At 41.4% G+C, this 20834-nt stretch overlaps 1 protein-coding gene across 2 annotated transcripts in view; it reads left to right on the top strand.

Moving 5' to 3' along the window:
• The window catches only part of dync2h1 (dynein cytoplasmic 2 heavy chain 1), an 836995-nt gene that overhangs the window by 379584 nt on the left and 436577 nt on the right, over positions 1-20834 (top strand). For both annotated transcript variants that reach the window (XM_068033753.1, XM_068033752.1), the window contains exons 64-68: positions 535-644; positions 3157-3255; positions 8029-8152; positions 18169-18332; positions 19302-19421. In XM_068033753.1, coding sequence (XP_067889854.1) covers positions 535-644; positions 3157-3255; positions 8029-8152; positions 18169-18332; positions 19302-19421 — 617 coding nt within the window. The remainder of the gene's footprint in view (positions 1-534; positions 645-3156; positions 3256-8028; positions 8153-18168; positions 18333-19301; positions 19422-20834) is intronic.

Genomic DNA, 20834 nt, shown 5'->3' with positions numbered 1-20834 from the left:
ATTCAACAGTAACTTTCAAAAGGAAATGGGATAAATATTTAAGGGAAAAAATTTGCAGGGCGATGGGAAAGTGAAGGGTTAGATAGCTCGACCAAAGAGCTGGCACAGGCACAATGGGCTGAATGGCCTCCTTCTGTGCTGTATCATTCCATGATTATAAGTACCAGATGAGATTAAATTGCCAGATTTAAGAATTATGTGCTGCACAGTATGCAAAGAAAATCAGTCCCTTGAAAACCAGGGTAGCAACTGTGAGCAATTATGTTTTTCGTCTTTGCTGTATTTTCTGACTGAGAAAAGCTCAAAAGTTTGAAATTGTATTTAGCTGGGAGGGAAGGGGAAGATATATTTGTTGGTGGCATTGTGCTGCAGATGGAGGATGATTTTTTGAATGTGAAGGCTGGTGGGTTGAAGGTGAGGAAAAGGGGGACTCTCATGGTTCTGGGAAGGAGAAGAAGGGTGAGGGTGGAAGTGTGGGAAATAGGACAGACGTTGTCCATATATCTGTAATTACCTTGATATTTTTTTGAGCAGAATTTGATCTACGTCGTTTTCTCTACACTGAAAGTGAGCAGTTGATTTGGAAGAGCGAAGGATTACCTTCAGATGACCTGTCTGTGGAAAATGCTCTTGTTATCTTGCAGGTAATTTAGCCGATTTACCTTTCCTTATTGCATTCATTATTAATATGTTCTATACAAAATGGAGCCTTGTATGTTTCATTTATTTGATTCACTCATTTCGAATTCCAAATATATCTTTTTGAAATGTCTTTTTTTTTAATTAAAAAAGCATACATAAAGTTAGGAATGCCTATAGTTTGCACAAATGAAATTCCTCAGCTGGTTTCAGTTTTTTGTATTTTTGTTCAAATTGTTTTTGTTGTTGTGTTGACTGTTTTCTAATTAGTGATGTGTTAACATCCGTGTGTACTATACTGTGTTCTGAGTCCATTTATTCAACTGTTGTAAACTTACTAAAGATATAAAATGTATTGCATTATTTAATCTGTACTTTCATTTACTAAACCTGTTTGCTTCATCAATTATAGAGAACCAAATGAAAAAGTATTTTAAAAATACAAAAGAATAATTGGAATTTTTCTTTTGGATTGTTAGTTTTTGTTCTTAATTAAAAAGTGCAGTAGATAAATTTAACCCATGCCACTCAGCAGAAATAGGATGGTTGGGATGGGGGAGCCACATTTTAACTACTCACTGCAGTTAGGTGGCTGAGGTGCTGGCTGGAAACAAGAGTTAATGTGAATCGGGTTTCTTAGTCCCATTATGTCAGTGGAACCCCGGTTGCATTTTAATTTGGGCCTGAATGGGGAAGCTGCTGTGGCTTTACCATCAGGTGAAAGCAGTTTGGCAGAACCCCCTCCCTGTAACTTAACTTCTTTTTGGCAAACCTTTCTTTGGTGCAGCCACAGCTTCCGGCTCCTTGAACTTCCACTCCCGCCCACTGGCCACCTACCACCTTCTAAATATTTTAGGCTACAAGCTGACCAGCATCAAACTTAGGCCCGCTAGTCCATTTTTCTGTCAGCCTAATCCGTGATCTCACACACCCGAAACATACTGGGGGTTAAAATTGATGTCAATTTCTTGAAATTCAGGTACACACAGTGGTTGAAAATGCAGATATTTGTGCCATTATTCAAAATATAGCACATTAAAAGTATTAATGCACATAAGTACCACAATAATAATCAACTTTACCGATCAGTTTTCATATTTTTGAATAAAATAATGTTTATTTGCATCTATTAAATAGAAACAAGAAATTATGCTTTTTGTAAGGCTTAATTTGCTGATTTGGCATTTGTTTATAAACTTTTATGATTGGATGAGGCCTTGTTGCATTTATAATAATAGGTTATTGAATTACAATATGTATGGAAAATATTTAAAAATCCAGTAGTCAATGATAAAGTGAAATTATTTATACGGCTGTACTCATTGTTCTGCTTTGTAATTTGCAATATGTTATTTTTGTATTGGTTGCATGTTTTGATAGTTGGTTTATTTTAATTCTATAATGTCAATCATATTTTCTTTATTTTTCCATCATTCACTGCTTTGTAAATAGCTCAGTGAGTTGAAATTCAGGGTAGGAGCTCATTGTGTTTGCAGTCTTTTCTGGTTTCTCTTGTATGCAACCGAAAAGGTCCGGTCTCAGCTTGATCCTGCTTATTTTATATGGTTATGTTCGTGTGAAATAATCTAAATATTGTCATTTGTTATATGAATGCCATACTTCCTGTGTAACAAATCCAATTTGTACATGTTATGAAAGCTGACACCACCTTTTATTGGTAATAGTCATAGAATTACTTGGCCCAGTAAATGCAGCAAGTGGAATTGATATTCATTTTGTATTGTAGTGTGGGTATGTATCAGCCGCGGAATGCTAATATCTGCTGACAGATGTAGTCATTCCACGTGTGCAGCTTCGCAACATTTTAATATACCATGATAGTTTCATTTGTTTAAAGAATAAAGACGTATCTTTGTAGTATCATTTCTTTCTGGCTGAACTTTCATATCAGCCTAATTAAAGTAAGGGCTTGGTTCAACATTTTTAAAGAAAAATTATTGGCTGAGGCGTCAATATTGTTTTGAATTGGAAGTATCATGTCAGATTGTATACGATTTATAAGACCCTTCATAGTTGCTGAGCTATTAGCAAGCATTAATTATGAACAAGCTATCTGCTTACTCTTATTTTATGCTTCATGGCATTAATTATATCATGTGGAAGGCGATGATACTGATAAATCTTAATTAGAAAGCATTATAACCTGCTAATGTTAATGGCCAATTTTTGCTATTTTTTGGGGTTTTACATCACAGTTTTTCTTTTTGGAGAAAATATAGCTCAGGAATTTAGAAGATGTGGTATTTATTGGTGAATCACCCAAACAGATTATACATCACTTTTCACACTTTAATTGATGAAATATTTAGAAGATAGCTTTTAAATGCCTTTTTTATTTTGAGTTTTTCATTTTGGTAGATCAATCTGATAGCAGATAGTGTAGTAATTTCTTTGGTGATTTGTGCTGTATTGAATATGTGTGCAAAAATGCTTGTGCATTTTATTTCCTTTTACAGAACACATTTCTGATCACTCGATTTTTTAAATTCCTTTTAGAGTCGTGTATGCCCATTCTTAATAGATCCCTCTTCACGTGCCACAGAATGGTTAAAGAGTCACTTGAAGGAGGCCCGTCTGGAAGTCATTAACCAACAGGTATAAATTCCTGTAGCAACTACAGTTAATTATCCTGTTATGTGTAAGAAATAGAGTAACTCTATATTTCAGTAGAAAAAAATTACTTTGGGACATGTCGGACCTCATTCTGTACTTGTTCTTTCTCTATAATGCTATCAGCTAAAAATGCTGTTGTACACTATTTTCCACTAAAATGCTTAAATATTTATTTGTAAGCGTCATTACTACTGTCGGCAAACATCGAAAACAATGCACTGTCTTTTTATTACTCTAGGGTAGAATCTAAATTACCATGAAAGAAAGGAAATTAGTAATTGAGAATTGCTTTAAATTAAGAAGGAAAAAGGAAGAAACTTATGTGGAACTACTTGAGCAAATAAAGAACACATCTCAGAAAGGAATGGTATTCATTACATGTAGCCTTAATACACCTGACTTAAATATAGCAGAAAGCGACATTATTCTATTGAGCCTGTCCCCTCTACTCAAACATGGAGTCCAACTAACATATTAAATTTCAAGAGAAAATGTTCTGAAAGCTCTTCTCTTGTACCCAAATGTAAATCAAACAATCTCCAGATTAAGTGCATGAGAATAAGTAAAATTAGCGTGAAATCCCCTAATCAAGCACTGTCAGAAATCAAACCTGGGACCCGTGCCTACATTCCTTATTGTGATTCCAGCAGCATGCAGTAGTTGTGTACTGGAATGGAAAAGCCTGAGTCAAGCTCCGACTCTTGTACAAAAGCAAAATACTGCGAATGCTGGAAATCTGAAATAAAAGCACAAAACTCTGGAAATGCCAGCAGGTAGCATTGTTGGAGAGAGAATCAAAGTTAAGTGCCAAATTGGTAATTGTTTCACTGTTTTAGGCCCTTAATACAGGCACAACATTGTTAAATGTAGACCCCAATTTGTCTGTTTAGCCTCATCATTAATTTAGTTATTGGCTCCAAATTTGGTGGGAAGGGAGCAGGGGGTGTATTTCTGCAGTTGGAAAACTCGGAAATGGCATGTGTGCGGAGGTCCTGCAGAATTTAACAGCGGGCCCTCGTTAGCATTTTTTACTCCATTTCCTGCCCAGCAGCCAACCAGATTGAGATGCTGGTTGCCTGCTGGATGGGAAAGCTAGCAGTGGAAGGCCACTTCTAGGCTCAGTTCATGTCAATTGGCGAGGATTGGGATGGGGGGGGGTCTCGGAGCATGGTAGCAAGAAGGGAGAGAGAGATCGTTGGAATGGGGTGGGGGCTCTGAAGATTATAGCAGAAGATTTGCTTGAGGGGCCAGGCGGAAGCAGTCGCACATCTCCTGGCCCACATGCAGTATTGGAAATACAAATGTACTGGATCTGGCTGCTTTCGCCTCTCTTTAGTTGCTGGGAAACTTGACCCATAGCAGCTAAATGCAGTAGCTCCCAAAATCTGAAGAACAGAGCCTAATTTAAATATAATCATGGACCTGCCTCTCCAAAGTGGGTTACTCGGATACCCCCTAAACCTACTGCAGTTAAACTGAATGTAGAAGCGTTCACAATGGATAGTGGTGAGATTTCACATATTTACCTATTTTTAAACACTTTCCCTCTCTCAAGCCCTCTCCAGCCTGTCATGGGAAGGTGGTTAAATTGCACCCCCCACCCGCCAGATATGCCACTAAGGTAAGTAGAAATGATGGATCCCTTTCGAGTCATCCATTTCAGCCTTCTATATCCTGGAGTACTTTAAGAAAAAGGTGTGGAAGTGGAAATACCATGCCAAATTCTTCTTACATCAGTGGTGTGGTATGGTATTGGTAGACTGGAAATTAATTGAAGGCCCATTGATTTTTTAAAAGGTCAAAAGTATGATCTTGGAAATATTGCACTGTTAACTTGGTATCTACTGTAGGTAATTTTGGAGTATATTATAACACAATGCAGCTCCAACAACACTCAAGAAGCTTGACACCATCCAGGACAAAGCAGTCCGCTTGATTGTCAGCCCAACCACCACCTTAAACAGCCACTCTCTCCACTACTGGCGCACAGTGGCTATAATGTGTACCAATTATGAAATGCACTGAGCAACTCTCCAAGGCTTCCCTTACACCACCTCCCAAACCTGTGACCTCTACCATCTAGAAGGACAAGGGCAGCAAGCGCATGGGAGCACCATTACCTGTAAATTCCCCTCCAAGCTACACACCATCCTGAGTTTGAAATGTATTGCTGTTCCTTCATTGTAGCTGGGTCAAAATCCTGGAAATCCCTACCTAACAGCACTGTGGGTATACCTACACCGCATGGACTGTAGCAGTTCGAGAAAGTGACTCACCACTACCTTCTCAAGGGCAATTAGGGATGGGCAATAAATACTGGCTTTGCCAGCAATGGCCATACCCAGTAGCGAGTTTTAAAAAAAAAGTATATGAAACTGGGAAAAAGTAGTCATTCAATGTCAATGGGGATTTATCACAAACAGTTGTACCTTGCAAAACACTTACAGAACATGAAAATTTAGCAAGAGTTATTGGATGATTGTAAGATTCACTTAAAGCAAAAAAGATGAAGTCTCTCACATGAGACTTGTAGGTAAAATTAAAGATAATTGGGTAAATAGAGAAGTTGTTGAATTAAATGTATTAAGTGTCAGCCAGTGGGATCATTTACCTTTTGAGTCAGAAAGTCTTGGTTTCAAGCTCCACTGCTGAGACTGAAGCAAATAATTTAGGCTGACATTTCGATGCAGAACTGAGGGGGTGCTGCATTGTCAGAGGTGCCATCGTTAGCTCTTTCAGCAGAATGTAAGAAGATTCCCTGCATTTCTTTGGACTTTCTTTGCCTGCGGTGATGAACATGTTGATGAGACGCTGACTGTTATTATCTATGCAGTTGGCTACTGTGCTTTTCTGAACAAGATTGCAAAGGGGTATTGGAAGAGTCTGACACGATGCCACCCTCAAACAGTGAGAGGTTTACAACAATGCCAAAAGATGTCATATCTGAATTTGGGTGCTTTTGCTAATTTTGGAAAGGACAAAAGACTGTGTAAAGATAGAGAAACATCTCAAGTGATGTAGCTGCAGCTGGTTGAAGGGGAAATCTCTATATCTATGTTGCAGGCATGCTGTTGGAATGTAAAAAGATAAGTACAGCAGTCATTAATCTTGACAAACGTATTTGGGATGAATTTCTTTGAGCCGGGAGGATGTCCAGTTATTTGCAGAAACTATATTTGCCTGTTTGGCCACCTCTTCCCAGGTTGCCCTGACAGCAGTTTACTGAAGAGGGGTGCTCTCATATTAAGATATGGCATGCGCTGTTGCCATCAGGTCCCTTAGCCTGATTTGCAGGCAATCTTAGTAAAGGCAGCTGTGCTCCCTTCTCCCCGGGACTGACAGACTCCTGACTTGTCTCACTTAGCAGGAGAATCAAAATGAAACACTTTCCAAGAACAGGAAGTGACGGTTCTGCAACTGCACATTTATGGTCTTGTCCACAAAATCCTAATCTCTGCACTTCCAACATGTGAAGCAAATCACACTGACAATGCACCAGGAGTGCATAAATGAGGGGGCCTCAGCATGCCATAAAAGTACCAGTGAAAATGCACTTACACTGCTAAGGCTCTTGCAGAATTTCAGCCTTTTGATCATCGGAATGCAATTAGAAGCTGCTAATCAAAATATTTGAGCATTTGTTTAAGCCATGAATTGATGGGCTGAATTTTACCAGCCCTCTGATGTCGTGATTGTGGCGGGCAGCCCAGACATTTATTTCAGGAGAGGACTGGCTCAACCCTCAACGCCGAGAAGGCACTGTCGCATTTTACCGGCGGCGGTGAGGCCTCGGTGCGGATTACCTGCCGCATGGGTGGCAGAGTCTTCATTTGCCTCATAAAATTAATGCAAATACATGTTAATTAACTTAGCTGGTGGCCGTCCTACGCTAATATTTCCCTTTGGGGATCCAAGGCGGGACACTGGTGGGGAGGGGGGGAGGAGTTTAATTTTCAGGTCTGTGGGGAGTGGAGAAAACTTATTCCATTGGGAAGGGGTTGAAGGGCAAAGATCATAGAGTTTGGGGGTGAAAAGTTGGGATCAGCAAAAATGGTTTTTCGGGGGAGGGAAAAGATTTATTGGTTGATTGGGAGGGGGTGGAAGAGGGGCTTTGATGTGTACTTTACTGTTTTCATTTAAATTAAAGGTAATAATCTCATTAAACATTCAAGTCATCTGTCAGGGCTGAACGCCTTTAAAAATGGTGCCGGATGCCATTGCTGGGAACGGAACGGCCGCCCCCCTACGTCAACTGGGGTGGCCGTTCCGCCCACTTCATTTAAATGAGCCCCTGCACGGGCGGACCGCCAACTTCAAATTCAGCCCGATGTCCTGCATATGCAATATCTAATGATAGAAAAAATGCTAATTCTGTGAAGACTTGCATAATAATCTGGATGACTATACCAGATTATGATTCTCAAACAAACTTTACAATGAAATTTGCTTACCACTATACTTCCTCGCAGGTGTTTATGGCCTGCAAGTATGTACTGGCATGAATAATGTATGGCTCATCAGTTTGCATAAAAGTTAAGGGTAATTTATTATTGAAGAGTATGCCACATTTCATATATTAAACCTATGCTTTGTCGGGGCATCTGTATCAGCAATTCACAAAGATGTAAAGTTAGGATTATTTTACATTTAACTAAAAATTGAACCTTCCTGTTTCATTGGGTCACACATTTCACTATAAGCCTGATTCCTGAGTATTAAATAACTAACCAATTGTCTGTATTATCAACTGGATAGGATTCTAACTTCATTACTGCTGTAGAACTGGCAGTGCGCTTTGGGAAGACGCTAATTATCCAAGAAATGGATGGAGTTGAGCCCGTATTATATCCACTGCTGAGAAGGGATCTTATTGCTCAGGGTAAGTAACTGACTTATTTCTCGACAGTCTTTTTGGTTTAATGAATTAAATAATGAATACAATGCTGTTAGTATGAGTATCAAGATGGCAGGGGGTGGAAATCAGGCCTGGTGCTCGGAAAGAGTAGGAGGCCTGGTCCTCTGGTAGCAGGGAATGTGAAGGTCAGGTGAGCATTATGTATTAAACTTATGGACCGGTCCCTGATATCATGGATCTTCTATGTTTAGTTCAAATATTTTTATTCATCTACAAACAACAATGCATTCAATATTATTCAGACTCTCCTGCATAAACTATGCTTAATTTCCATTTATGTTTATATGTAATTTATACATTTTATGTCATTTAAATAGTCGGGGCAACCTGTCCCCTGCAATCACATGGCGGGGGTGGGCTGTCCGTCCCCAGCAATGGCATCAGTTGCCTGTGTGCAGGTGCTGGCGCCATTTTTAAAGGGCAACCAGCCCTGTCAGCTTATTTAAATATTTAAAGAGATATACACCAAAATTAAATAAATACATTTCTTTTTCCCCTTTCCCACTGTTACGACTGAGGCAGGAGGAGTGCACTGTTTATTCTATTTCCCACTTCTCCACAGGTCACAATATATATTTAAATTTTCGCACTTACTGGTATGGTCAATCATATACTCTATTTTTCCCAGAATAAAGTACACCAACCAGGTTTCTTTAATAAACAACAGTATTATCAGTTTATTATAAAACCAGTCTTAACCAATAATGAAGTAAAACATACACACATATATTGAAATACTAAAGCCCCTTATCTATCTTAGCCCCTCACACACACATATACCGGTTAACTGGGAAAAATAAAAGGGATTTTTATTTATAAAACCACTTAGAATATTTGTCCTTGATTTTGGTTTGGCGTTCCAAATGCATATCGACGGCTGTCACTGCGATCTTGCTAGAACAGTTCTTTCCAGGCCATGTTGAAGGTCAGTTTGGGTAGGCTTTCCGAGAAATGTAGCTACAGGGGTGTCAGTTAGGTCTTACAGCAGAAATGCAGCAACAAGGTTTCAGTTCCCACACGTTCGATACTCAGGGTTTCTTCAAATACAGTTGGAAATAGGAAACTGGCACACTGTATACAGGATTTCTTTTCAAGAGAGAGCGACCTGGGTCGTCGTCTTTTGGCAAGCAGAAAACAACTGTCTTTTGTAACAGTTCAAAATGAAACTACAAACAATGCAGAAGTCAAGCCTCCTGACCTCTATAAATCTTGACCTGTCACTTCTTCATAAATATCACCCCATGTCAAAACAACCCCTGCTTTGTGATTATCCACAGACAGTTGCCTTCCAGTAAAACTTGTTTATACGCCAAATCCAGGAAGCTGGATTTAAAAAAAAAACAAAGTTCAGCCTCTTCAAGATTCCAGATGAATCAATGTCCGTAATTCAACTGTAAGTCCTGAAAACATCTTTTACAAAAAAATAGAAGCAATCTTTCGAAACACTGCCCCCCCCATAACAATTGCAATAACTATTTGCCCCTTCCCCCCCCCCCCCCCCAAAACACTTACCTTTTACATAATAATAAAAGCAAAATACTGCGGATGCTGGAAATCTGAAACAAAAACAAGAAATGCTGGAATCACTCAGCAGGTCTGGCAGCATCTGTGGAAAGAGAAGCAGAGTTAACGTTTCGGGTCAGTGACCCTTCTTCGGAACTGACAAATATTAGAAAAGTCACAGATTATAAACAAGTGAGGTGGGGGTGGGGCCAGAGATAACAAAGGAGAAGGTGCAGATTGGACCAGGCCACATAGCTGACCAAAAGGTCACGGAGCAAAGGCAAACAATATGTTAATGGTGTGTTGAAAGACAAAGCATTAGTACAGATTAGGTGTGAATACACTGAATATTGAACAGCAGCAAGTGCAAACCTGAAGAAAAACAACCTGAAAAAAACAGTGGGTAAGCAAACTGAACAAACTAAGATGAAATGAAATAAATGCAAACAAAATTGTAAAAAATGTAAGAAGGAATGTAAAAAAAGGAAGAAAAAATAACTAAAAATGAAAGTAAAATGGGGGGGCTGTCATGCTCTGAAATTATTGAACTCAATGTTCAGTCCGGCAGGCTGTAGTGTGCCTAATCGGTAGATGAGATGCTGTTCCTCGAGCTTGCGTTGATGTTCACTGGAACACTGCAGCAATCCCAGGACAGAGATGTGAGCAGGGGGCAGTGTTAAAATGGCAAGCAACCGGAAGCTCAGGGTCCTGCTTGCGGACTGAGCGGAGATGTTCCGCAAAGCGGTCACCCAGTCTGCGCTTGGTCTCCCCAATGTAGAGGAGACCACACTGTGAGCAGCGAATACAGTATACTACATTGAAAGACGTACAAGTAAATCGCTGCTTCACCTGAAAGGAGTGTTTGGGGCCTGGGATAGTGAGGAGAGAGGAGGTAAATGGGCAGGTATTACACCTCCTGCGATTGCAGGGGAAGGTGCCCTGGGACGGGGACGAGGTGGTGGGGGTAATGGAGGAGTGGACCAGGGTGTCGCGGAGGGAACGATCCCTTCGGAATGCTGACAGGGGAAGGGAGGGGAAGATGCGACTGGTATGGAGGCTGGTGGGATGAAAAGTGAGGACAAGGGGAACCCTGTCACGGTTCTGGGAGGGAGGGGAAGGGGTGAGGGTAGAGGTGCTGGGAATGGGTCGGACACGGTTGACGGCCCTGTCAACCACAGTGGGGGGAAATCCTCGGTTGAGGAAAAAGGAGGTCATATCAGAAGCACCGTCATGGAATTTAGCATCATCAGAGCAGAGCAGAAGCACTTACCTTTTACATCTGACCTTCCTCCAACCCCAAACTGCACACAGTTTATGGTGTAGCCCTTCCCACCATCTCCTGCACCCATTATGTATATTTGACCCCCCCCCCCCCCCCCCACTGACAAACCTACCTCCTCCCCCCTCCCCACCAGCGTCGTGCCTCATTTCCCTGGACGAGGATCTGAAGACGCGGGAGTGCTGACGGCGCGCGACCCTCAAGATCTAAGGTAAGTGTATGTAAATTAATTAATTTTATTGATTTCAATATTTAAATTGTGGTCCGGTTGCCCAGTGGCAGTGGGAGGGCTGCCACGGTGCGTTGCTACTGTCAGGAGGATCGGGCCGGGCTGTGCTGGCGTCGAGGTCCATGGCGGGCCTGCTCCTGCTCCAGTTTTTCTATGTTTCTATGTATCCAGGAAGCTGCCATAAGTCCTTTATCCTTCAACAATCGCAGATGCCCTAGCTGTCATGCCACGGGACTACATGGATGGCTACGAGGGACAACGGCTATCCATTGACGAGATCGCTTCTGACACCTATACACCACCCGTCGACAGAGGCACTGAAGCTACTGCCACTGCCATCTCGGCGCAAGGGCCACCACTGGACTGCCCAAGATGTGGTGTTTTTTTTTTAGAGATACAGCACTGAAACAGGCCCTTTGGCCCACCGAGTCTGTGCCGACCAACAACCACCCATTTATACTAACCCTACAGTAATCCCATATTCCCTACCACCTACCTATACTAGGGGTAATTTACAACTGCCAATTTACCTATCACCTGCAAGTCTTTGGCTGTGGGAGAAAACCGGAGCAGCAGGCGAAAACTCATGCGGTTCCAGGGAGAACTTGCAAACACCGCACAGGCAGTACCCAAAGTCGAACCCGGGTCTCTGGAGCTGTGAGGCTGTGATGCTAACCACTGTGCCACTGGTTCTGGTGCCAGGACCAGTACGCTCCCTTAAGGGTATCTCGGATTGTAGTGGTCTGCTGCACTTTTCACAGAATAGCCCTCCAGAGAAGTATGATGAGGGAAAAGTGGAGGAGTGGCACTCAACCTCAGAGAAGGAGGAGCAGGAGAAGGGTGACCCAGCGCCACAATGACCTGGAGCGGTCCGGTTGAGGCCTCAAAGTTGCAATCAGGATGGAAAGGATGTTCGGGCCACTCTGATTCAGGCATGTTTCTCCTGAGGGCTCCTCGTCATGGAAAACAAGTGGCTCTTCAGCTGACCTTTCTATGGGGTAGGGTGCAAATCCACCAAGCAAATGAGTCATAGAGGCTTCTCTGGTCCCCATGTTGCCTGGAAGACAAGTTCCCAACTGCCACACTATATCAACTATCACACATGCGTCTCTCCACCATCTCACAATTTGTTTGGCTTTAACCATCAATCATGAGACTCACACAAGTCTGGGTGCTATCATCATCTAAGTTGTAATACATTGAATCAGTGTAACATTTCAGAAGTATAACAAGTGTCACCCAAATGAGTCAAACTGTGAGATTACTGATGTGGAGCCCTCATCAGTGGAGCAGCGACTGCTGCTACGGTGTGCTCTCCATGTGGAAGAGTCTGAGGTGGAAGCAGGCTGCTCACTTGTGTATGCATGAGGCCAAGCTGCTTGTAACAGTCGTCCTCAGTGCCCTGGTGCTAGTAGGGGCACAGCAACAGGCTTCCTCACCAGTGGTCATGCAGTCACAGGGCCTTCCTGCAGTGATGGTGCCTTTGTCGGAGGGGCTAAGGGGGCATCAGATAATAATGATGCCCCTTGAGGTGTGGCCCCCTGCCCACTGTTCAACACCTGCCTAAGCCCTTTCATCACCCGCTTGAATGCTGGGGAACACCTGCCATCCACTCCATACATTGTTGTGCCATCAGTGCCACTGACCAGTCAATACTGCATAAAATGGTATTCCTTGCCTGGCAGCCAGTGCATTGCTTATACATCAACTCTGTGTGATGCTGCATATGGCTCTGCCAAGAATTTGGCCACTGTCTCAGTGGAAGAGCTCATGCGCTTACATGCCTGAGACGTTACATGGATGGCCTTCTCCATTCTTTGCCCATGACTCTGCAAAGCCTCTGGGAGCTCTGACATTTGGGCATATGTCTTGCGCTGTTGCTCAAGTAAGAGATGCCTAACGTGTGACAGTCAAAGCTTGGTATCTCTGGGATTGTGATTGTGTCTGGCCATATCCTCCGAGGGAGACTTCTCACAGCTGTCTCTGCTTCCCTCAGTTCCTTCGTGATGTGTCACTCACCCTGTGCCACCCTTCTACACGCACTTGAGGTCCTACCGATGTGAGTGTGTCTGCGCTGGTGGAGGGTGCGCTTGACTGGTGTGATGGTTCAGCCTCACTCATATTTCTCCTCTGCAGACCAGGTCAACCCCTCCACATGTGACGCTGTGGGAGACATAAGGTGGTTATGATACATCGCCTCTGTCATTATCTGTTTTTGCAGAGCTGAAGCAGGCCCCAAGTGCCACTGTTGTGGCACAAATGAAACCGGTGAGGAGGGAATTCTATCCCTGTCACCTGAAGATGTTCAGACCTTTTTACCCTGTCTTGGACAGACTCCATTCTTGCCATTGCCAACTCCATCATGTTTTGCCATCCTGGCCAGGTCAAGGGCCACCTCCTCCATTGGTGTCAGTATGGCCAGATTTGGCACTCCACCACCCGACCGAGCCCCTTCTCTCGCATTGTGCGCTCTTTTTTCCTGCAAGGTCAAGAGGATAAGAGTTCAGACCAATGTGCACTCACTCAGTGCATCCAGTTGCACCAACACATGGGATGTTACTGGCCACAGTGTTTCCTCCTGCATTTCTGATAGATAGGTCAACTTTGCCTACAGCACACTGATGCTCCTGGGAACAGATGTATTGACTGTTTAGGAGAGCTATGCACCCTCAGGCTGCTCAACTTGTCTGTATGCTTGTGACTACAGATCTGGAGGCCTCACATCTGGATGGAGCGCTGCACTGACCTTGCCAGTCCGCAGAAGGTTGATAAACTGTTTGCGGCACTGAATCCTTGTCCTGCTCATGACTTTGCACTCACTCACTTCCTTAGCTACCTCCAACCAAGATTGTTTAGTTTGATTAGCTGGCCATCTCCTCCCATTCACTGGAAAATAAAATTGTGTCTTGCTGACACTGCCTCCAGAAGTGCCTCAAGAGAGGCATCACTAAATCGGGGGACTGCGCTGGCATGGTGTCTGCTGTTCTGTGTTAAAACTGATCCCCTCCCTCTGCCATCTTCCCCATGAACTGGCAACCATAATAATGACTACCGGATCTTCTTTAAAGGTTGCCTGCCTTGCTTCTATCCCACCTCCCGGCCACCTCCACCGCCCCTAATTGGGTGTCCAACACTCTCCCTGGCCACTAATTGATTTGCTCTTTTAAAATTACGCTGTGTGTTACATGCCGATGCAACGTGGGGTCGGGACCTGGAAATGCACCTGACGTCGGGTACGGACCCTGGATCCCAAATTCTGCCTATTGTGTCACCATAGTAGCTTTAGTGCATATTGACTGTAATGAGATGGATAATTTAAACAGTATTATTTTATTCATTTGTTAGATGTGCTGTCAGATAGTCTTAATTTTTATATTGGTCAAATGGGTCGAACCTTTTGACAAAAATTCCCAAAAGAAATACATTGCATGTTGTTAGAAAATAATGCTGTTCGTTGATGCATGCTATATGCTTTCAAGGACCGCAGACAAAAATATGAGGAAGCGGTGGCGTAGTGGTATTGTCACTGGACTAGTAACCCAGAGACCCAGGGTATTGCTCTGGGGACATGGGTTCACATCCCACCACAGCGAAGGTGGAATTTGAATTCAATTAATAAATCTGCAATTAAAAGCTAGTCTAATGTCAGTAGTGGTGCTACCGAGCCACTCTTGGTGATGGACATTGAAGTCCCCCACCCAGAGTACATTTTGTGCCCTCGCCACCCTCAGTGCTTCCTCCAAGTGCTGTTCAACATGGAGGAGTACTAACTCATCAGCTGAGGGAGGGCGGTAGGTGGTAATCAGCAGGAGGTTTCCTTGTCAATGTTTGCTCTGATGCCATGAGACTTCATGGGGTCCAGAGTCGAAGTTGAGGACTCCCAGGGCAACTCCCTCCCTACTGTATACCACTGTGCCACCACCTCTGGAGGGTCTGTCCTGCCGGTGGGACAGGACATACGCGGGGATGGTGATGGCAGTGTCTGGGACATTGTCTGTAAGGGATTAGAGCGGGTACAGAAAAGATTCGCGAGAATGGTTCCAGGATTGAGGAACTTTAGTTACATGGATAGGTTGGAGAAGCTGGGGCTGTTCTCCTTGGAGAAGAGAAGATTAAGATGAGATTTGATAGAGGTGTTCAAAATCATGAGGGGTCTGGACAGAGTAGATGGGTAGAAACCGTTCCCATTGGCAGAAGCATCCAGAACCAGAGGACACTGATTGAAGGTAATTGGCAAAAGAAGCAATAGCAACATGAGGAAAAATTGTTTTACGCAGTGAATGATTAGGATCTGAAAGGCACTACATGACAGAGTGGTGGAGGCAGATTCAATCGAGGCCTTCAAAAGAGAACTGAATAATTAACTGAAGAGAAATATTTTGCACGGCTATGGGGGAAAGGTGGGAGGTGGGACTAGGTAAGTTGCTCTTGCAAAGTGCTGGCACAGACACCACAGTCCGAATGGCTTCCTTCTGTGCTGTAACCATTCTATGATTCTTTCCTCTGTGTTTCGTATATAGTCTGCAGATTGACAGCAGATCTTCAAAAAAAAATTTCAAATGTCCTAATGTGGAAACACCACCTGCAGCTCCTTATGGAACCTCACTCATCTGAGATTCTGATTAATTAATTAAAACTACACTTTTCTTCTCTTGATATATTTTGCATTTAATAAAGGGCCAAAACCAGGGTAAGGAATTTTAAAATATTGGCCAGGATTTTGTGATTAGTGGCAAGGTGATGGTGATTGCTGCTGACCTCGATGAAGGCAGCCTACAAAGATCTAGCAATCTCTCAGGTGTGGATTTCACTTTTCCCAACATTAATTTCATTCCACGTCAGTTAAGGGGATCTCCAGCGTGCAGCAGCAGTGATGTTAAGAGGAAGGCTAAGCAGACAATCAGATTGATGAATACTCGGGCAGCAAACCAGGAAGCAAAAGGCACTGATCATCTTGATTTTTTAATTATTTTACGGGAGGAAATAAAGATTGGGACATACTCATGGGGATTAAAGTAGAAGCTAAATGTCATAAGCAAACTAAAAAAAAAAATTGTGGCATTTGTAATCATAATGGAGAAGTTTAACATTTCACAAATGTTAAATTTTTAGAGAGACTGTTCAGCAGTAATTATGACATAGTATGCTGTCTAAAAACCTAGTTGTACCTCATTCAACAAGGCCTAACTTTTCCAAAGGTTTTTTGTAGTGAGACTAATGGTATAAAAAGTGGAAGTTCACATCAAATCAAGAGATTTCTAAAATTTCCATCTGTAATGACATCAACAACACACCCCATTGAGGAGCGGGGAATCATTGACAGTAACTTCTGGCTTTCCGCATTTAATTACCCCAGAAGTTGCTGTTGGTTTCACAGTTGTAATGGTGGTGAACGCTGACTGTTACATCTCAAAATACGGAGCAATAGTATCATAATTGATTTCTTCATTACAAGCCACAGTGGATCAGAATTAAAACTCATCTTAAAAAATATGCTTCACCCTATTATAAGGTTTAATTCATCTATGGGTTTTTCAGGTAAGTGTTAAATAGTTTTAGAACTTTAAGGTTGTTTGTGTACAAGCCTGTGCTTTTTGCCTAGCTATTTTTGAACAATAGTCAGTTGAGTGTATATTTTGTAATAAGAGATCCCCTGTGGAGTTGCTCACGATCAGTTGGAGTTTTTTTTATAACAATAAGGGTTTCATGCAATATAGGATGTAAACTTAGGGCCACTGATTTACAGTGATTGAATATGTCAAATTCTGTTTTTGTTGTATGATATTCTGGCATTTTCACTGTCCATTATTATTGTATATATACAATAGGCCAAATTTTGCTGTAGCAGGGCAACTAACAACATCTGCCATTAGTTGGATCTGCCCCTGCACCCTTCACCTCAAAACATTTTTTGCCCAAAGTACTAGCTGATAAGGGTGCAAAAGGAAAATGGGGCATGAGTGAATAAGACAACTGTGTATCTCTTTAATCGATCAGATTGAAGGATTGAGAAATAAGCAGAAGGAGGACTGAAAAGGAAGTGTAAATTAGAGTAGGTGAATTCAATGTCAAATCAGGTACACGAAAAGAAATAAAGAGAGGGAATGAAAGATTCTATTAAGAGAGGAAGAAAAAAGAGACAAAGAAAAATAAGAAATAAAATTTGACATTTTTAAAATCTCTAACAACAATTAAAAACTGAAGGGAAGTGGCTCCTCCCATGTAATAGTTAATTTTCGGTGTCAGAGAGGTTGATTGACAGTAATTAACAATTCTTATTTTTTTTAAATGAATGCAGTAGAACACAACTCACTACGCTTACCTCACCTCCACTGAAACCCATACGTGTGTGTTATCATTCTCTCCAGACTCAACTTCTTCAACACCATACATGGTGTCCTCCTGGGCTGCAGCCTGAATAGATTCCACATTGTCCCAGTCTGTACCATCTGCATCCTGTCATGCATGAAATGCTGCTTACCTACTTCTGTTCTTCTTGACCTCTATTTTCTTTGTCTGCCAATGCATTGAATTCAAAATTTTTCTCTTACAAATTTCTTCTAACCTTGGTACCTCAACAATCACCTCAAGCCTTGCATTCCAGCCTGCGCCCTTCAGATCTCCTACTTGGTACTTCTGTCTATCTTTATTCCCTTGCTCCACCATCGGTGACAGCACCTGCAATTTCTTGTCCCTTTTTCCTGGTTTTTCTTCCATCTTACAACTTTTGCCTGGATTTTTGAAATCTCTACATCTATCTTTTTCAACATAATTTTGGTATCGTTCCTAACTTTTTCACTGGCATATGTTTTCTCTTATGTAGCACATCTTGGGATATTACTGGGTTAAGGGCACTCCATAACTGCACGTTGTTTAGATAGGATGTCTCTATAAATTTTATCTTTTCTTTTAAATTATTGTGTACTCTAGTGGTGTTTAAATTTTATTCTTTGTATACTTTTTTAACAGGACCTCGTTATGTTGTACAAATTGGGGATAAAATAATTGACTACAATGAAGAATTCCGCCTGTTCTTGGCAACCCGCAACCCCAACCCTTCTATTCCACCTGATGCAGCTTCTATTGTCAATGAGGTTAACTTTACGACAACAAGGGAAGGTCTCAGGGGACAGGTAAAGAAGTAACAATAATATTTTTTACTAACTTTTTAACATGTTTGCAATACTAGTAATATCCTGTTTTAAATTATTTAAAAAATGTATTAAGTAAAAACTTTTCCCATAACGAGTCAAGGGGTATGGCATTTTATGTTATGTATGATATATTATCACTGCTGTTCAATAAAACTGTGATCTATTGCAAAGTCTATGGGTGTGTTAATGGTACAGTCTGGAGCAAGGAGTATTTATTTGCTTATTTTTTATGTGTTTGATTTGGTTGTGTCTTTGACAAAATTCAGGATTTAGAGATCTGTGGTTGGGAATTGCTGTAGTTTGCAGGCAGAAAGGAGGCAAGTGAAAATACTAAGAAGATGGTAAACAGTTTTGGAGAGAGGATGGTTGACTGCTATTGAAGTAAAGCACAGTAAGCACTTTAAAGTGCATAAAACTGGTTTGCAACAGATGCTTGGGCCCACAGGGAGTAAGTTTTAGGTTAGAATATATTGTCAAAGGGAAGTAGGAGTGAGCAGGAGTGGGTAGCAGGAAGGACAGAAAAGCATTACTACTTTCAGAGGAAGTAGCCCGATTGAGAGAACTGGAGGGTGTTGGAGGGGATGTATGGCTAGAGGAGATTACAAAAATAGAAAAAGGCTGTTAATGAGTTTTAAGTTGGGCGTGTTGGGATTTGGGGAGCCATTGTATGACAGCAAGGATGGGATAGTAGGTGAGTGGTGTTGTGCGAGACAGGATGTGGACTGATGCATTTTCGAAATGTTGCCAGTCAGAATTGTGCGAAGGATAGAAATATAAAAAAATGCTTGAGATGTGAAAAATTTGGATGGAATTTAAGATTTTTCTCTTTAGGACAATGTTTAATTTACCCAAATTAAGTGCTTTTGAGCTGTTAATCTTTGTTAATCATATTAATTTACATCTTCAAATAGTGCAATATCTTTATCCCTTTTATTTATATACTTGAAGCTGTTGGCTATCACCCTGCAACATGAGAAACCAGAACTAGAGGAACACAAGACAACACTTTTACAACAGGAAGAGGAGAAAAAGATTCAACTCGCAAAGCTTGAAGATTCTCTGTTGGAGGTATATATAGAAACTTAATATGTTTGTGTCAGTATATTTAGCAAGAAACCTGCATTTAAAATCACACCAGTATTGTAGCAATAAAGCTGCATTGCCCCAGAAAGTTGCTTCATTTCAAAATCCATTAAATCTATATTTTTGTCTTTGAAGTTGGCGAAGAGAGGAATTTTTTTGGTATGATTTCACATAACTGAGTTCATTTGCAAGCAATTCACCGATTGCGTTCTTATGTTTAGTAAGTAAACTAAATGTTTGCCAGACATATAAGGAACGTTCCTTCAAGCAATACTTTTTTTAATGCATGTTTACAGGAATCAAGATTTGAAGGTAAAAAAATCACTATGGTCAGCTTTATCCAATTCACATGGAATTCCCCTGCTGGGTACAATTTTTGTGCAAAAATGCTTTGGTTGAATACAAAGAATGTGTTGTTTACAAAACATTTCTAGTACATATTAAAAGCCAGTTTTTTAACAGGAAAAAGTCAAAAATGATACCATAAATATGTATTTGTTGGAATATAAAATTATTTAAAAAATGTATTAAGTAAAAACTTTAAAAGGTTGGCATCTCTGACTACAAATTGCAAAGAGTTTTGTTGATAACGCTACAATGTTTGAGTGTATGCTGCCTTCTGCACTCAAGTTCAGCAACCAAATATAAGATTTGATAAGATAGGAGTGGTTTATACCCCTTCTAAGGTGAGAACAGATTTGACAGCACAAAGCTTGTTATGAATCGACTTTATTGAGATAAAGGTCAGCACAAGTTTGTTAAGTTTTCATATAAACGTATAAATATACAAACTCAGGCAGTAATTAACAGTCTAACACAGATACTACCCATATTAGAGACTGGACGACAGAGTGCACGATTCTTTCTCTTGCAGCTTTTAGTCTTCAAGTTTTCCTTGTCGGTCTCTCTCTCTCTCTCTCTCTCTCTCTCTCTCTCTCTCTCTCTCTCTCTCTCTCGACTCTTTGAAAATTTTCTGCCGTACAGTATCAAAGACAGGATTTCTTTTATCCTGGCAGCTTTCCAGTTAACCCTCTCCCCTCCCAATCAGTGATTAGTCTTGTATTAAAGGATGCCTTTCTTAACCAACCAAGGATCATTTTGTGATGGTTGCTAACCTTTTGGATTTGCGCAAGTAGTACCCCTTTGTATTGACTACAGGTTCCTTATCTCATTTCAAGGCAAATCTGCGCAGAAGCTATTTTCACTGTCTGTTCTCAAGGTCTCACCCTTGTACTGCAAGTAAGCATTTTAAAACTTGACATAATCTCCCAGAATCCCTCTGCCTTGACATCTTGTCTATACTGTGTCCTATTTCCTAAGTTTTTCTACTTTACCCTACTACAAAGTTTATGATAATAAGTTAGTTGTTAGTTTATAATAGCTAGATTTTAACAATTA

Source organism: Heterodontus francisci, chromosome 6 (assembly GCF_036365525.1).
Source record: "Heterodontus francisci isolate sHetFra1 chromosome 6, sHetFra1.hap1, whole genome shotgun sequence".
Taxonomy (NCBI): domain Eukaryota; kingdom Metazoa; phylum Chordata; class Chondrichthyes; order Heterodontiformes; family Heterodontidae; genus Heterodontus; species Heterodontus francisci.
This window is presented reverse-complemented; position numbering and strand designations above follow the sequence as displayed.